The sequence below is a fragment of the Pleurodeles waltl genome, chromosome 9 (assembly GCF_031143425.1).
Source record: "Pleurodeles waltl isolate 20211129_DDA chromosome 9, aPleWal1.hap1.20221129, whole genome shotgun sequence".
In the NCBI taxonomy this organism is placed as follows: domain Eukaryota; kingdom Metazoa; phylum Chordata; class Amphibia; order Caudata; family Salamandridae; genus Pleurodeles; species Pleurodeles waltl.
This window is the reverse complement of record NC_090448.1, coordinates 525917412-525934243: the sequence shown is the minus strand read 5'-3', so window position 1 is coordinate 525934243 and position 16832 is coordinate 525917412. Positions and strand designations below refer to the sequence as shown.

Genomic DNA, 16832 nt, shown 5'->3' with positions numbered 1-16832 from the left:
ACGGTCCCCCTCCTCTGGGATGTATGGGATATTCTTCCGCAGGGCGATGTTGTGGAGTGTGCAGTTTGCCACAGTTATCTGCCACACTTTCCCAGGTGAGTAGAGGAGCGCTCCACCAGTTCGGTCAAGGCATTGAAATCTGGCTTCAGGAGCCTAAAAGCCCACTCCACTAGCCTCTGTGTGTTTTTCCATGGGCCTCATTGAAGCAGACTATCCCTGGAGTAGTTGGATTCCTCAGTAGGGTCAGCAAACAAGGACAATTTGGATATGCTGAGTCTCCTGTAAAGGAATGGGACATAAGTGCAACTATGAGTCACTGACTTCATGATTGTAGCACCTGACATTGCTTACACACAATCTGGAGAGAAGTGACCTACCAACCAGTCAGGCCCTCTCTGGGTGCAGTTGTGACATCAGCTGGGGTGTGGTGCTGTTCCGAATAATGAAGGAATCATGGGCTGAACCTGGATAACGGGTAGAGGCTTTTGAAATGTAGAGCTCTGCCAAACAGACAACTGGCATGCTGATGGAATGGAAGTTTTTTCTGTTGCGATAGACTTGTTCAGTGGCCTGTAGTGGCACCAATCCAACATGTGTGCAATCAATGACTCCCACCACCTATGGGATGCAGCCAAAACCATAGAAGTCAGCCTTCACGTTGGCTAAATTCCCACATCAGGGGGAAACTGAGATAGCTGTTGGTGTGCTTCATAATTGCTGAGAGGAAATCCTTCAAAACTAGAGTGAACATAGGTTGGGACATACCAGCAGACAGGGCCACTGTATATTGGAAGGACCCTGTGTCAATGAAGTGCAATACTGATATGACACGTACAATGGGTGGAATGCTGGTTGAATTACTTATATCTGCCACCAGATCTAGCTCCAACTGAGACCAAAAGTCCACTATTTTTTGCCTATTCAGGTGGTAGTACATGATGATAGGGCATTCTTCCATGATTGGAAGGTCTGGCAATGGACAGTAGACAGCAGGTTGCCACATCCTCCCTCATCCCTGGGTATCTATGTGTGACAAGACCTAAGTTGTGACATTGGTCAGTGTGTCCACAACAACATACATGATGCATGCCAATGATATCATGTGACAAAACATTTCCGTCTGGATAAACATGACACCCAGTGCACATCACAGCTGCCAACTACACAAGGGTCACATGTGACCCCCATGGTTTTCAACACGTGTCCAAAACATGGTTTTGGACAAAACTCATAGATGTGCAAACAATTGCTCTGTGAAATGTGACTGTATATTCCAACCGCCAAAATGACCCTCAGTGGTGGTAGACCATGCACCTCTGTAAAATGTCATCTGTGCCCTGAAACATACTGCAATGGTTATTGAATAGAAGGACCTACATGACATGATAAGGATGTTTGTGATGCAACACATCACGTATTGTAGGTGTGATGCAGTTTAGAAAGCCAAATACAGCATTTCAGGCCACCAAAATTGCGGATGCCTGACCTACTCCACTGGACATTAGGAACCACCCGCGACCGCCGACAGAAGTCGTCATGGCTGTAGGCAGTTTCAACAGCAGTTGATACAGCCATAGGCTAACGTTGTTGCCAGTGTTGGTCACGGCCCAATGGTTGAGTCAGCCGGCGGTAACTACCACGGACGTGGAGGACATGAATCCATGTTGTGCAGATTCACTCCCTTGACACATGACACTGCTCCCAGCAACACCTCCATGACCTGAGCTGCTGTGTGCTGCCACATCTAGCAGGTGAAAGGGCCCCTGCCTTCTCTCCAGAGGAGATGGAGAGGCTTGTCAATGAGGTCCTACCTCTGTATAGAAAGCTCTATGGCTCACCAGAGGAGCAGGTAAGTACCTCATGTGCACAATTTCTCTGTACTTCACCATCCTTTCCCTTCTCACAGGCTACAGTGTGCCCCTGTTTGACAGTTAGACTTCTTGTGTGCCTGTTGTTGCAGTCTGTGTGGTATCAATGGGATGTACATGGTGCAGGTATTGGTGGCTAGTAGTATATGTGAAGTTCAGTCACATTGGGTTGTGTGAGGTTTTTGGGGTACTGGATCCTCCTTGCGTTGGACACGCATAACTTGCCCTGAATGCCTCAGTCCATTGACTAGATTAGGAATGGGTACTGAGGTAAATCATTAAACTAGTATTTATGTGCATTTTGCATCATTGTCAATGTGTGTCTTTGACTCATGACAGGTCCCTTACTCCCACAGCTATGTTGTCACCTTCACAGAGGTCATATTTCTCCTGAACTGGCTTACTGCACAAATGACAGTCCCACAGTGCAGACAGTGGGGCTGATTATGAGTTTGGCGGATAGAAACATCTCTCTGCCAAACTCCTGACACAGAGGTGGCTGTGGTGCTGTCGACCTCCCCGCCAGCCCCATTCCGACTTTCCCACTGGGCTGACCGGTGGAAACCAACAGATAGTTTGCATTTCAAGGGTGCTGGGCAGGGGAACCCCTGCACTATTCATGCAATGCCACAATAATGCATTATGTACAACTCTATATCAACACCTAAACTTTGGAGATTGCCATCACATCTAAGCATATCACATAACATTACTAAATTTAAAAGGTTTATCTCTAACAAAAAAACGACATATTATTCCAGCTTTGCAATTGTCAAACACATGCCCTTCCTAAGGTAATCTTCATTTGTCAGCACATTGATGTGTGCCAATTCCTTTTACCTCTGCTCATCCCTCTTAATCTGTTGTTCTTCCCAGGCTTTCGGTGTCCCCCCACCAAACCTAGTCAGCAATGTTCCTTAGTCTTGCAGGTCACCCTTCCAATTTTTCATCCGTTCGTACTTGTTTAAGGCGAGTTTCTTCTGCCAGCACCCATTCCCTTACATCTCTTTTCCAGTATTATATCCAAGGGTCTGTGCTCCCCAGCCAAATGATAGCAATCCTATGTTTTGCCAGTAGTAGTGTGAGGTGTGTAAACTTATACTCCATTTTTTGTCTCTGCATGAATGTACCTCTACCAGCAGCCCTACCACAGAGATCAGTTCTAATTGTATCCCACAAGATGTTTACTTTTCACTGCATACTAAAAAAGTTGCACCATTTGCATGGGATGAGAAAACGTAATGCTCCCAAATGGCAATCTGATTCTCACCTAATCTCCAATTTGCACCTTGATAACTTTTACAGCATTTCTTGCATCAAAATGTTTTTCTCTCTTTCATTGTTTTCTTCCCAGCTTTTCCCTTTAATTTTCCTCAATCATCTCTCTCCCTTTTGTCTACTCTTCTCTCTACACTTCTCACTGACCCTTGAGGGTGTCATGAGGTAGTTAGGTTTCCTCTTCCTTAACAGCCCAAAAGGAGACTTCCCTGTGACTTTGTGTGGGCTTAACCAATATACCTCTATTTTCTTCCACACCTCCACCTTCCAGTCCTGCACATCATCCTTCATCATTCTGATGGTTTCTCTAAGTACCCTCTCAAAACGTTCTACAACACCATCACTTTCTGGATGGTAAAGAGCTCATTTTGTGTGCCTAATTCCCTTCTCACTTAAAAAACTCCTCCATTTCCTTAGAGACCATTATCTGTGAGTAGAGTGCCTGAAATACCTGTGCAGTTTATTAGTTCTTTAATGCATGCCAGTAAATGTCAAGTTTCTATTCCATGTGTAAAAGACACTTCAGGCCATCTATCAGCACTATCACATAAGTGGATTCATTTTTTGAATGAATGGGACCAATAATATATTAAGATACTTCTTTCTAAGGTCCCATCATCATGCTTCGTACTGTATCGGTTGTGTTTTAGGTTTGAGAATTTTGTTACTCGACATACACTACACCCACTCTCTTATTAACGTTTCTGTCTCATTATCCTCTCCTGGCCACCAATAAATTGTTTTGTTTTCAATATTTCTTGATGTCCCTAATGTGCCAACTTTATAAGAGACTTCCTCTATCCTATTGGTGGAATCAACCTCATACCTCTAAATAGAAATACTTGACTCTTTGATAACTCCTCTTTCAAATTCCATATATTTTAAATTTCTTTGTCTTTACTGACTTTCCTATGCCAATCTTCTTTCAACAACATGAACACTGTAACACTTTGTCATCATTTGTACCTTTTTCCACTCTTCTTCTGAAATACAAATTCCTTCAATAGTGCATACTGTTTTATCTTCTTTTTCATCCTTTTCTTTTTCAGCTACACTTTTCTCACCCTTTTTTCTCACAGCTGTCTACCAATCGTGATAATGCATGAGCCACGACATATCTGTAATGTGTTCTACCAAGAAGCTACATTCCTGTGAAGCTACTACCCACATAGTGATTCTCCCTGATATCGCTTCAATTCCCTTCTTGTGAAAAATGTCATTCAAGGGCTTGTGATCTGTCTTCATTTTGAACTCACAACCCCACGGAAAACTTCTAATTTTCTTTACTGCCCAACAGATGGCTAAGGCTTCCCTCTTTATAACTGAGTGTCTTGTCTCAGGCCCTTTCAAACTTCTTGACATAATCATGATAGTCCTAGTTCCACTCCCTTCACCTTGCATTAAGACTTGCTCCTAACCTCTTGACACTTGCATTTTTAATCAAGGTAAATTTCATGTTAGGATCAAAACTGCTCAAATTTGGAGTAACACTTCGTCCCCTCTTTATTAATTCAAGCTATACTTCAAATCCATGTTCCCAATTCAAGTCCACCCCTTGCTTAACAAATTCCTCATTTCTGCCCTCCTCTTGGCAAAATTAGAGATGAACTTACAATAATATTCAGCCTAAAATCTTAAGTAACTTCTCTTTATTTTGTGGTGATGTCAACCTATTAATGGTATCCACTAAACATGTTTTTGGTTTTATGCCTTTGTCAGAAATGTTATGCCCTGAATATTCTAAGTGTTTTGCCTAAATTTGCATCTTCCACATTTTATTGTCACATTCCCTTCCTGTAGCCTTCTTAAGACGAGTCTTACTCTTTCATCGTGTTCGACCACATTGGATCCGTAAATGAGTACATTGTCTTAATAAATCTTAATATATTTCAGGCCTTTTAAAAATGTTTCCCTTGCTCTTTTGAAAACTGAGGCTGCTGACACCAACCCGAAGGGCATTCTCAAGTACCTAAATGTGCTGAATGGGGTCACAAAAGCTGTCATGTCCATGAATTTCTCATCTAGTTCAATTTAATGATATGCTGATTTTAAGTCAATGAACAAGAACACTTTAGTCCCTCTTGAAGAAGTCAGCATATCAGGGATATTAGGAATGGGATTATTTATCTATCACTATCCCTTTGTTCAGTTCTCTCAGATCAACACATAGGGCCTCATTACGAGTTTGGCGGTCTCAGGACCGCCATGTTGATGGTGGCGGTTGTACCACCATCAGGGTGGAGAAGACCGCCAAATTATGACATTGGCGGTATTCAGTACAGAACATAGCTAAACCGCCACTGGCATCGCCACTGCGGTCTGGCCACCACGGATGATGGTAGCCACCTGCAGGAAGGCGGAGGCCCTGTTTCCGCTGGACCAATTACAAGGTTACACACCGCCAAGGTTTCCACCGCGGTCGCACCACCACGGAAAAACAGCTGCATAAAAGGAGACACCCACCTTAAGGAAGCTATACTCGTTCGGAGCCGCCATGAAACCTGAATTAGACGTCTTCTCGCTGCTCCTGCTCACCAAAAGACTTTGGAATCTGTGACGACGACAGCAACTGGAAGTACTCACACTACCTGTTACTGTTGAAGATTGTCAATTTTTGTAGACTCACACATTTTGTAAGGGGCTGTAAGGGTGACACTCACAAGTAACAGCACACCAACATGCACACTCACATACGGCCACACACTCACTCGCATATACACAACAACCACACTGCGGTCACCACACACAAACACCTACACATGTCACAAACACACACAGGTACACACTTAAACACTGCACAGGCCCACACGCACACAGTATCCCACAACAACACAACACATCACAACCACAACACAACCGCACCATCTCCAATCTCTTGGCAGGGACCCACAGGGGACACTCCCCTAGGGACACATCACACATACAACGTAACACCAACAGGGAAAAAATACACACAAATACACAACCATACTGCTTACCAATCGACTTACAAAGGACATCGTATCTAACAAACCATGCACAAAACACGCACACATACACATTCAAAGCACACAAAGCCACACAACACACCAACAAACACATCTCAACACAAACAACACTCATTACCAACACAACAAAAAAGCTTGAGGACACAATTGTCCATCACACAACACACACCCTACAACTTTCAGACAAAAGCACTACACACAACCTCACATACTGGCTAAACAACAAATGTAGGCCAAGCTGCACACACAGACACACATACAGACACACAACTAATGTCAGCCAGGATCAACTCCATACTAGGGAAAGAAATGCATGACAAAGACTTAAGTAGTAAACCAAAAACAGGTTGGTTTAAATTATTATAGTAATCCAATATATTGGAACAAAAAAGGCCTTAGGCCAATCCTTAAGTAACAGTCTTAATGCACAGAGTGCACAGGTGGCCTTTGGGATCTGGTTTGGGAGGGGGGATCTTGCCTTTATCTTAGGTTTAGGGGAGGGTTGGGGTTTTTAGGCGTGGACTTCTTGGCAAGGGGTGCGGCATGGGACTTGCAGGTGGGGCAGTGGAGGTCTTGGAGGTGGTAGGGCTAGACATGGGGAGGAACACAGAACATCTAGGGGTGTCACAGGGTGGGAGAAGAGTAGGGAAGAGGGCAAACTCTGAAACAAAAGCTTTTTTACACACACTGGGATGGTCATAGCAAAAGGGTTAGGGTGCAGAGGGAATGGTTGTCTGAGGTGTTATTGTGGATGTCTTGGGTGCATGCGTGTGCAAGGTATGTTTGCGGGTGGTGGGTGTCTGATAGGTGGGTGAGTGCGGGCATTTATGTGTCTTGGGATGAGGGGGTAGTGGTGCTGGGGTATGCCGTGGTGTGTGGGTGACTGTCAGTTGGGCTGGTGACTGCAGGTATGGTAGATGTGTTGCATGTAGGCATGTCAGTGATTGTGGTGTATGTGGCTGGGGTGGATGTCCGAGGATCTACTGTGGTGCTGTTTGTGGGTAGGATTGGTGTGGTGGCTGGAACTGTGAATGTTGGTGTAGTGTCTGCAGGTGTGCTGTCAGTGATGCTGGGGGTGGTGGGGGTGTCAGAGCAGGTTGTGACTGTTGCTGTGTGTGCATCTGAATGTTGCTTATGTGCATGCCGGTGGTGTGTCTTGTGGTGCTTGTGTTTGTCTGAGCTACCCTTGGATGTTGAGGTGGATGCATGCCTGCCTGTGTGCTTTGGCTGGGTCAGGGAAGAGGGGTTTGGGATAGGGAAAAGGAAGATGCAGGGGGGATGGGAGACAAAGGGTGACTGGCTGTTGTCAGTGTGGAGGCTAGAGCCTGAAAGATCTTTGTAGGACAGCCAGTGCACTGTGAATTCCCTCCAGGAATGCATTACTCTGTTGGATCTGAGTTGAAAGTCCCTAGATGGCATTCACAGTGGTTGACTGACCCACAGAGATGGACTTCAGGAGGTCAGTAGCCTTCTCACTGAGGGCAGCAGGGCTGACAGGGGCAGGGGCAGAGGTGCCTCCGGCAAAGAAGACGCCCACCCTTTTGGGTGAGTGGGCACAGCCAACTGGGTGGGGAGCTATAAGGAGGGTGGTGGTAGTAAGTGGGTTGGCGGACTGAGATGGGGCTGGGGTGGTCTCATATGGGTCTGGCACTGCCAGAGAGTGTCCACTGGAGGAGGATTCCAAAGATGAAGAACGACATTCTGTTTCCCTTGTGGCACTCCCCTCACCCTCTGGGCCACTGGGTCCCTCAGTGTCAGTGGTATCGCAACTTTGGACCCTGTGGCCCGCAGCTTCCTCACTCGGCTGTGCCCTGTCACTTTCGCCTGCAGATGCAGAGAAACACAGAGAGAGGTAGGATCATCACATTCTTTACATACCACTTACATTACACCATACACTACAGTAACATCACATCTATGTGTAAAACCATCTCAGGTAGAAACTAACATCATGTTCCAACAACATACATTCCACAACCTCATATTACAACACTGTCACACCCAACATAAGCCTACTATCTGACCACTACATCACCATCCTATCAGTACAGCTAAAACACAAACTAATCCTGTACAAGATGATTTGTCAACATAAAAAGTGTGTCCCTATACAGAGCATCTCTGAGAAACAACACTCCGTCAATGGAAATCAGTGTTAAATTTGATTTCAAATTCATACCTACTCCAAATCTACACTTCCTCTGCCAGATGCCATGCTCTATGAAAGTTACCTCATCACATTTCAATTACAGCACAGCATGTTGCTTAGCTATCACATCTCTAAAACGTAGCTGTGTCTATAACATTCACAGTGGCAAAAAAATCAGTTTCATCTACTCCATTTGGCATTTCCAGTTTTGGAGTATAATAGACTCCTAATCCATTTCTGCTACACATATATCAACTATGTTTTTGCAAATGATTATGCAGACATTCTGGACTTACTCATCTTTGTCATTCTCACATAGAAAACAAAGTCATGTATAGCAGTAGGGGTCTACTTAGCGCACAGGATGCACCCACAGACAACCACAGGGAGCATAGCAACACCTTCAATACAATGGACACCTGTTGTGTGCATGAAGGCTACATACAATTCCACTAATCATGCTGAGTAGCAACCTCAATATAACAAGATCACTGTCAACACTTCAGACATGAGTCACCTTACATCTTTGGAGTACAGTTACACTGACATAAATCTCTTCTAAAGTAACCATGATTGACACATACACCTAGAGTCCAGCAATTTGACTGTCAACATATACCATTCCACCAACATGTAACTGTCAACTACAACACCTGTAACACTATGAAATAATGGTTAAATGAGCATATCCATGCTAAAATACTTCAAAACACAATTAGAATAGCAAAAGTAACTATGCCGAACCTTATTCTTAAATCTTACAAATGGCATGAAGTATCAATGTACCCATGGCAAAAAACTGTGTATGTTGTACTATATAGATGTCCCGCCCTGTGTAGCATGGGCAGCATAAACTAGGCTAGCCATTTACCTTCTCAATAACATGTACATGGTACAGATAGTATGAACTCTCATGTCTATGATATGTCTTATACTAGGAATGTATTATTACCACCATGCTTTTCATCATGTAGGATGTCCACCCTGATAAAACATCACATTTGCCAATGTACAGTCCACACTTAACAATGGGGACACCTCCTCACACCTCTGAGTAAAAGTAGCAAGTATGCCATGTGAAATTTCTGAATGAGAACACCCTCACATGAAGTTCCCATATATTTCACAACTTGTGAATATGTGGCCTCTTTTTCACCTCTGAGACCCTATGTTGCACATAGAGCTAGATCCAGTGGAATAGGAATTGACTGAGACCAAAGAGCTGGACTATGGATCAACAGGATATCTGGACTATGGATCAGTAGGTGGGAAGGGTGACACAGCAGGTTACACATTTGCATAGCACTGTAGAGGTACACACATGACACAGTCACACATGCATCACCACAGACACAGGCTATTGTACATTAGTCTTAACGTAGATGAGTTATATTTCCCTATATACAATACCATATCCACACCTGTGTATCAGTGGTAGCAATTGTACTTTTTGTGTTCCAAGGAGACCCTTTACCTTTAGCACATACCACATTGTTACAGTTTAGATACTTACACATCAGACATTGAGCTGGCAGAGGGATTTAAATGTGTGTAGTAAGTCCTTACCCCTTGGGGCTGCTGTGCTGCCCTCAAACACCATTCCAATTAAGGGTAGGCCACTGCCAAAATGTGGGCTATTGTGGGGGGGTCAAAGTCTGACGGGCACCCCTCCCTTGTTGGTAGGACATCTCCAACTGGGCCTCTGCAGTCTTCAGGGCCCAGCATCTCAGGTCCTCCCACCGCTTCCTACAGTGGGTGCTCTGCCAGCTGTGGACCCCCAGAGTCCGCACTTGCTTGTCGATGGCACGCCAGATTCCCTTGTTTTGATGGGCGTTGACCTGCATGGATGACACAGACAAAAGGAGAAAGTTATGTCCACATGCACCATACCAACACTTCAGTCACAGCAAATAGGCAAACATTCCCATCCCCTAAGTTCAAACTCCTTCACAATTTAGCATCTGCAGGCAGCCCATGTGTGCAGTGAAGTGTCCCATACAACATGCATGATCAGTACCTAGTACTGACTACACACATATGACCAGGCCACATGATTGTCCATAACATGGAGTGTCTACAAAAACATTTCTCACACCATCATTGTTGTCCATGCCGAAATCCATGCTGTGTATGAAGGAAGTTAGATTACACATTATCTACAATTTGACACTACTGTATGCCTGCCTATGCACATGCACACATTTCCATACACCCAGACATCAGTGCGAAACCTTCACTACTTTACATTTCATGTACACCATTATACACTCCACCTTTCACACATTGTTGCACCTGCTTCTCTGGTGCAGCATATAGCTGTCTCCACAAGCTTGTCCAGGTCTTCTGGGGTGAAGGCTGGGGCCCTATCACCTGCAGGACATGGCATGATAGCGCCCAGAGGCAGTACGCAGCAGCTCAGGTAGTGGAGGACTTGCTGGCAGCAGTGTCAGAAGTCAAGTGAGCAATACTGCAGAAGATGGTGGTCACGTCCGCCACATACAGGACTGTCACCGCTGGCAAACATCACCATAGGCCCTAGTCCGCCAAAGGCAGCAATGTGTTCCAATGGCAATGTCCACAGCAATTGTAACCGACTACCACTAAGACGACATCTGCCAGCGGAGTTTGGTCACTTCCTCATGCCCAGTACAGTAGGTCAGGCAGCTGCTATTTTAATGCAGTTACATGTATGGAAAAGTATTGGAATCTGCGTCATTAACGATACCGTATATTGTGTGAAATATCAGTAAGTGCTGCCTACATGTTTAGCAGTCTAATTGTGCACGTGAGTAGTAAAAGCTATGTAACAGAGGGATTGGTGTAATGGAAATGTACACCTATTATCAACAGCCTATGTGCGTCGATAATGTTGCATAGGTGCAACAAATATATTTCACATGTAAACTAAGTTGGACTATCAAACACTGACAGTCACAGATAAATATGCATGTATAGTACATTAAAGGATTCAGGGAATGTGAACCATGGGGAGTGTCATAGGATGCATAGCAAAATGCTGGACTTCAGGTGTCATATGTTGTATCTGACATCAACAGCAGATATGTCTGTCTTGTAAATTAACATATTCAGGATATGTACATTGTAAAAGACCCCTACAATCTATTTTTTTATTCACATAGTTACCCTGGCATGAGGAGAGGGCGGCAACCTCCAGTGTACCGCTCTTTAGTAGACCTGCACACCATGGAGGACAGACATATAATATAACACAGATCTATCGCCTGAATAGGCAGACAATCATGGATCTTTGTGATCAGTTGGAGCCAGATCTGATGCCTGCCATTTGCAATCCCAATAGCATACCTCCCATCATTCAAGTCATGTCAGTGCTACACTTCCTGACCACTGGGTCCTTTCAGACTACAGTGGCCCTAACTGCGGGGATGTCTCAGACCATATTCAGTCTAGTTTTGAAGAATGTACTGTGTGCCTTGTTGAAGCACCTCAACAGCTATATCAAGTTTCCACAATGTGCAGATCTGGCCTATTTGAATGCTGTGTTTTATGCTATGGGGCACATTCCACATGTGGTTGGAGCCACAGATGGCACCCATGTTGCCTTGGTTCCCCCACGTGCCAATGCACAGGAATGCAGGAACAGGAAAAGCTCTCCACTCTATCAAAATCCAAGTGGTGTGTTTGGCAGACCAGTATATTTACAAGTCTGTGCGAAGTATCCAGGATCTGTCCATGATTCCTTCATCAAGTGCAACAGCAATATCACACTGCTGATGGCACAACTCTACACAGAGGGCCTGTCTGCTTGGTAACTCACATTTGACATGTGTGTTTGTAAAGTTTATCTCTTGCTATCACAAATGTGCATGTCCTAGATATATGTCTGTGTTGTTATAGCTATTCCTTACAGGAGACTCAGGCTATCCAAACTGTCCTTGGTTGTTGACACCAGTGAGGTACCCACACCAGGGGAAGTGCACTACAATTAAGGAAGGAAGGAAGGACCAGGCTTATTGTTGAGCAGAAGTTTGGGCTCCTTTCTCTGCCTGAACATGTCTGGAGGAGCCCTCCTCTACTCACCCAACAGGCATGTCAAATAATTGTTGCCTGCTGCATGCTCCACAACCTTGCCCTAGACATCAGATACCATTCACACCAGATGAGGGGGAGGCAGCAGAACCTGTGGGTGGAAAGTAAGATTTGCCAAGTGATGATAAGCCAGATGAAGATGATGCTGAAGACTTTAGGGCAGACCTCATCAATCAGTACTTCAACTGACTCAAGGTATGTGATGTCTTCTTAATAGTGAAAGTTTATTTTGTCACCTAAAATTGTTGGCAGGCAATGTTACCTCCTATTTACCATCATCTATGAGATCGTAGGTAGCTCCAATGTCAATGAGTCATTTGTGCATGCAGTTTGTAATTTGGTATTGTGTACAGAACAGAGTTGTATACAGTGTTTGATTTGTTACTGCACATGCAAAGTCACACTTGTTAAAATGACTTGTCAGAATTGATGTATGTTTACAGCTATGTCCTATCCCTTATCTCTGTCAGTCACAGATTTACTGAGTTTCATCATTGGCAAGTCTCAGACAGTGTCGGAGGCAGATGGGAATTGCAGGTAGACATGAGAAGTGGACATGGATGTAACCATTTACTGATTGGCATGAGTATGTGGAGTGTAACTAATATGGCAAGACTGTCAGAACACTGGAGTGGAAGCATGTTTTCCCACCAAGAAGACCTTTTTGGTACGAGAGGTGGTCAAATTGTGTAACGTGTATGTCCATATTTGTCTGAGACGTGAAAATGTTGAACTAGAGCCTCTATCTTCATAACTGTTTCTGTTGTATGTGACCTTCCTGTAACATAGCTGTCAGTGTGTTCCTACTTTGCAGACCAATGTGCATGTGTTTGTGGACTGACATAGGTGAGTGGCAAGCCTACAGGTATGTGACCAATATAAGTGAAAGGTTCCTGGACTGGGGACATCTCTACTGATCTCTGACCGTATCATGGGGCATGATTATTAGAAATCTAAGGTGTGGGTATATGATGAGGCTTCACATGGTGTTATAAAGGACCAATCTGTATGCCTCTTGGCTTGTAGGAAGACTGACATGTTCCTAACTTCTCTATCCTGTGGGTTAGTAGTGCATGATACCTAAGCTAACAGTCATAAGTCACTATCAGTACTATTCTATCTGCTGTTTGCAGATCTAGAAATAAATGTGTAGAGATATAGAATACAGCTGTGTTGGCTTCTATGTTACAATCCCAATGTAATGAGTCTCCTGGTGATAAAGTACACGTGACATCCATAACACACATTTTACAATACAGAGGGACATATGAATACCAGAGTTGTCTTACATGACAGTTGTACTTAGTTGATAAATGACACTTACACAGGACCTGTGTTAAAGTGTTATTTATTGGGGAGTGAAAAACAATATTTGTGAACAGTAACCAAAAAACACATAAAACAACAAAGTAAACATTGAAGGGTTCAGTCATGGTGGATGTAATCATCAGGGTAGCTGCTACACCATCAGGAAACACAGGTCCAGTGTTCTTGCACTACAGGAAACTGGAGTTAGGTTTCAGAATAGTCAACATGGTGTTTCTGTGGCACACAAGAGGAACGAGTCAGGAAAGGTTTACTTCCTGGCAGTGGGTTTGCTCTTAGCATCTGCTCCCCCTGGATGTCTGAATGGACATCCACGTTTGCGGGGGTGTTCTTCTGCTACGGAAGGTGGGGTTTCTGAGGCATATCCTTCCCCCGGCAGGGCCTCCATTCCACTAGCAGCTGCAGATGTTGAAGGGCTTGAAGAGTCATTACTAGTGGAAGAAGCCCGATGTTGTGTGGCAGACCTACTCAGGTTAGTATTAATGTCCCTCTGCACCCTCTGCACCCTAGCAATGAAAGCCAGGATGGCATTTTGTGCCTGCATAGCTGCATAACTTCCTGGTGGTTGCCCCTCTGCAGCTGTTGGATTTCCCCCTATCATGGAGACTACCTGGCCTATCATGCCTCGAGGATTTTGGTAGGCACCCAAGACTTAGGAGATGGTTTCCTGGTCAGGGTTGTCCCTTGGAGCCCCCATCCTCTGGCCCACATCATCCTCCCCATGCACCCTACCCCAACATGCCTGTGTCCCAGGCAGGGTGTGCCCACTCCCAGTGGTGGCAGGACCACCATTGTTAGAGGTGAGAAGGTGAGACTCAGGTACCTGTACTGGGTTGCACACATTGGATGAACCAGTCCTTGGGACACAGGTTTGGGGGCAAATGGTTGCCTGTGATGTTGGTGCAACAGGGCTGGGAGGAGTTGATGTGGGCAGGGTGAGGCTGACAGTTGTTGACTGACCAGGTGTCCCTGATGGGCCAGCTTCGTCCTCAGTACCCACACATCCAGGGGTGTTGTCGTCACTGGGGCCTTCTTCCAGAGGGGTAGTGTTATTCTCTGATATCCTCTCCATGGTGGCAATGGCAAGGTTACCTGTGGGAGAAATGGAACACAGAGTTGCTATAAGTGATACAATAAGTCACGTTTCATTTAGAGTATTAGTGATGCTGTGTGAGATGCACACAGTGCTTTAACATGATCCCTAAAAATGACAATGACAACTGCTGCAAAATCTTACTTGGTACAACATGAGACTCTGGTGGTCATTACAACCTCGGCGGTCTTTTTACAGCCAAGGGACCGCCATGCGGAAGACTACCAGTAGTGGCGGTTTGCCACTCGGCGTATTATGACTGTTGGCTGCTCTCCGTCCTTTTTCTGACGGAGAGCCCCCAACAGCCATACTGGCGGGCGGCGGAGAAGTGGAGGTTTCTCCACCTTCACCGCCACGCCAACAGAACACCGCCCACCGAATCACGTCCTGTGATTCGGCGTGGCGGTGTTCTTTTGGCGGTGTGGTGTCGGCGGAGCAGCCCCCATAGCTCCCGGAGGATCGACGGAACAGGTAAGTCGATCGTCCGTTAGGGGAGGGGGGTGTTGTGTGGGTGCATGGGGGTGTGCGTCTGTGTATGTAGAGGGGGTGTGTGAGTGCGTGTATGCTTGCGGGGGTGTTGCGTGTTTTGGGAATGAGTGCGTGTATGTCTGTGGGTATGTCTGTATGGATGTGTGCGTGTATGTTTGTATGTGGGTGTGCGTGTCTGACTGTGTGTGTGGATGTAGGCATGTATGTCGGTGTGTGTGCGTGTGTGTGTTGGTGGTGCCTGTGTGCGTGTCGTGTGTGTGTGAGTTCTGTGATGTTGGTGGCCCTGCCACCTTTGGGGGGTGGCAGGGGTGGTGGGGGGTGTAGGGGAGGGAGTCGGGGTGGGGGAGACCCCTATCACCCTGGCACTGATAGTGCTTACCGCCATGGATTTCATGGTGGTTTCAAACCGCATGAAATCCATGGCGGTCAGCCGGGTCAAAATACCGCCGACGGTATAGTGACGACCACCGGGCTGGAGACCCAGGTCTCCAGCCCGGGGGTCATCTCCGCCCTGGCGGGCGGAACGGAGAACCGGTGGATGACCATGGCGGTAACCGCCATGGTCATAATACAAAAAAAAAAGACCGCCAGCCTGTTGGCGGTCTTACCGCCGCTTCTCCGCCTTCCGCCAGAGTCATAATGACCCCCTCTGTCATTTAAATACCATACTGCATGCTTAAAGACATTATGCTATGTTGGAAGTCATCAGACTGCTGATACCATCTTATGTTGTCTGACTATTGACATGGGTTTCACCTTTTTTGCCGGGTGCAGTGTCTGGCATGATATATGGCACAAAAAATACTGGACAATGTACAATAGTGTCATAGTAGGGACACAGTATGGGAGTAAGCAATAGACAGTGTCCTCTATCTGGATGTACTGCATGTGCATCTACTTTGGCATCTAGATTTTCACCCCAGGTGAGTGAATTTCAATCTTGGGGATCTTTTTTCTAAGGGCAGTTTGATGGGGCAATCAGCTCTAACTGTGTTTTGCTTATAATTATAGTGGGAGTGGTCCATTGCTGTCACTGCCATAAACTGTTTCACTTTGGGACATTCATGATGGGTTAGCTTGGTAGTTAGTTTCACACGCATGACATCTCACTTTTGGTGCACTGTTCAGGTTCTCAAAATGGTGGGATCTTGCCTTCTAGGAGTTGTAGTGCCATCACTTCCCAGTACATCACATGCAGTTCCCAAGGTCTGTGGTGCCAGATGAGTTTAGTAGACATGTGGCATGCCAGAGAGGGGTATTAGGACATTTGGACAGAGGGGTGGTAGGTGGTTTGTTACTTGAAGTGGGGTATGGTGGTGAGGGAGCATGCAGGACAAAGCAATTTGGTGACATGAATTTTGTGGAGACTTACCAGACACCACTCCACCAAGTTTTCCTGTCAGGCCCTCAGGATGCAGTATGTCCAAGACCTTCTCCTCCCAAGATGTGAAAGTAGGGGGAGGAGGTGGGGGCCCACCACCAGTCTTCAATACCCCCACAGGTGCCTGGATGCCATGGAACACACCTTCCCCCAGAGGTCTTTCCACCTCTTCCTAATGTCCTCCCTTGTGCGT

At 45.7% G+C, this 16832-nt stretch overlaps 1 protein-coding gene across 1 annotated transcript in view; it reads left to right on the top strand.

Annotated features, from left to right (window-relative positions):
* The window catches only part of LOC138259698 (phospholipid-transporting ATPase IK-like), a 592788-nt gene that overhangs the window by 407928 nt on the left and 168028 nt on the right, over positions 1-16832 (top strand). The window contains 1 exon segment of the mRNA XM_069207591.1: positions 7810-7836. Within this exon segment, the coding sequence (XP_069063692.1) occupies positions 7810-7836 (27 nt within the window).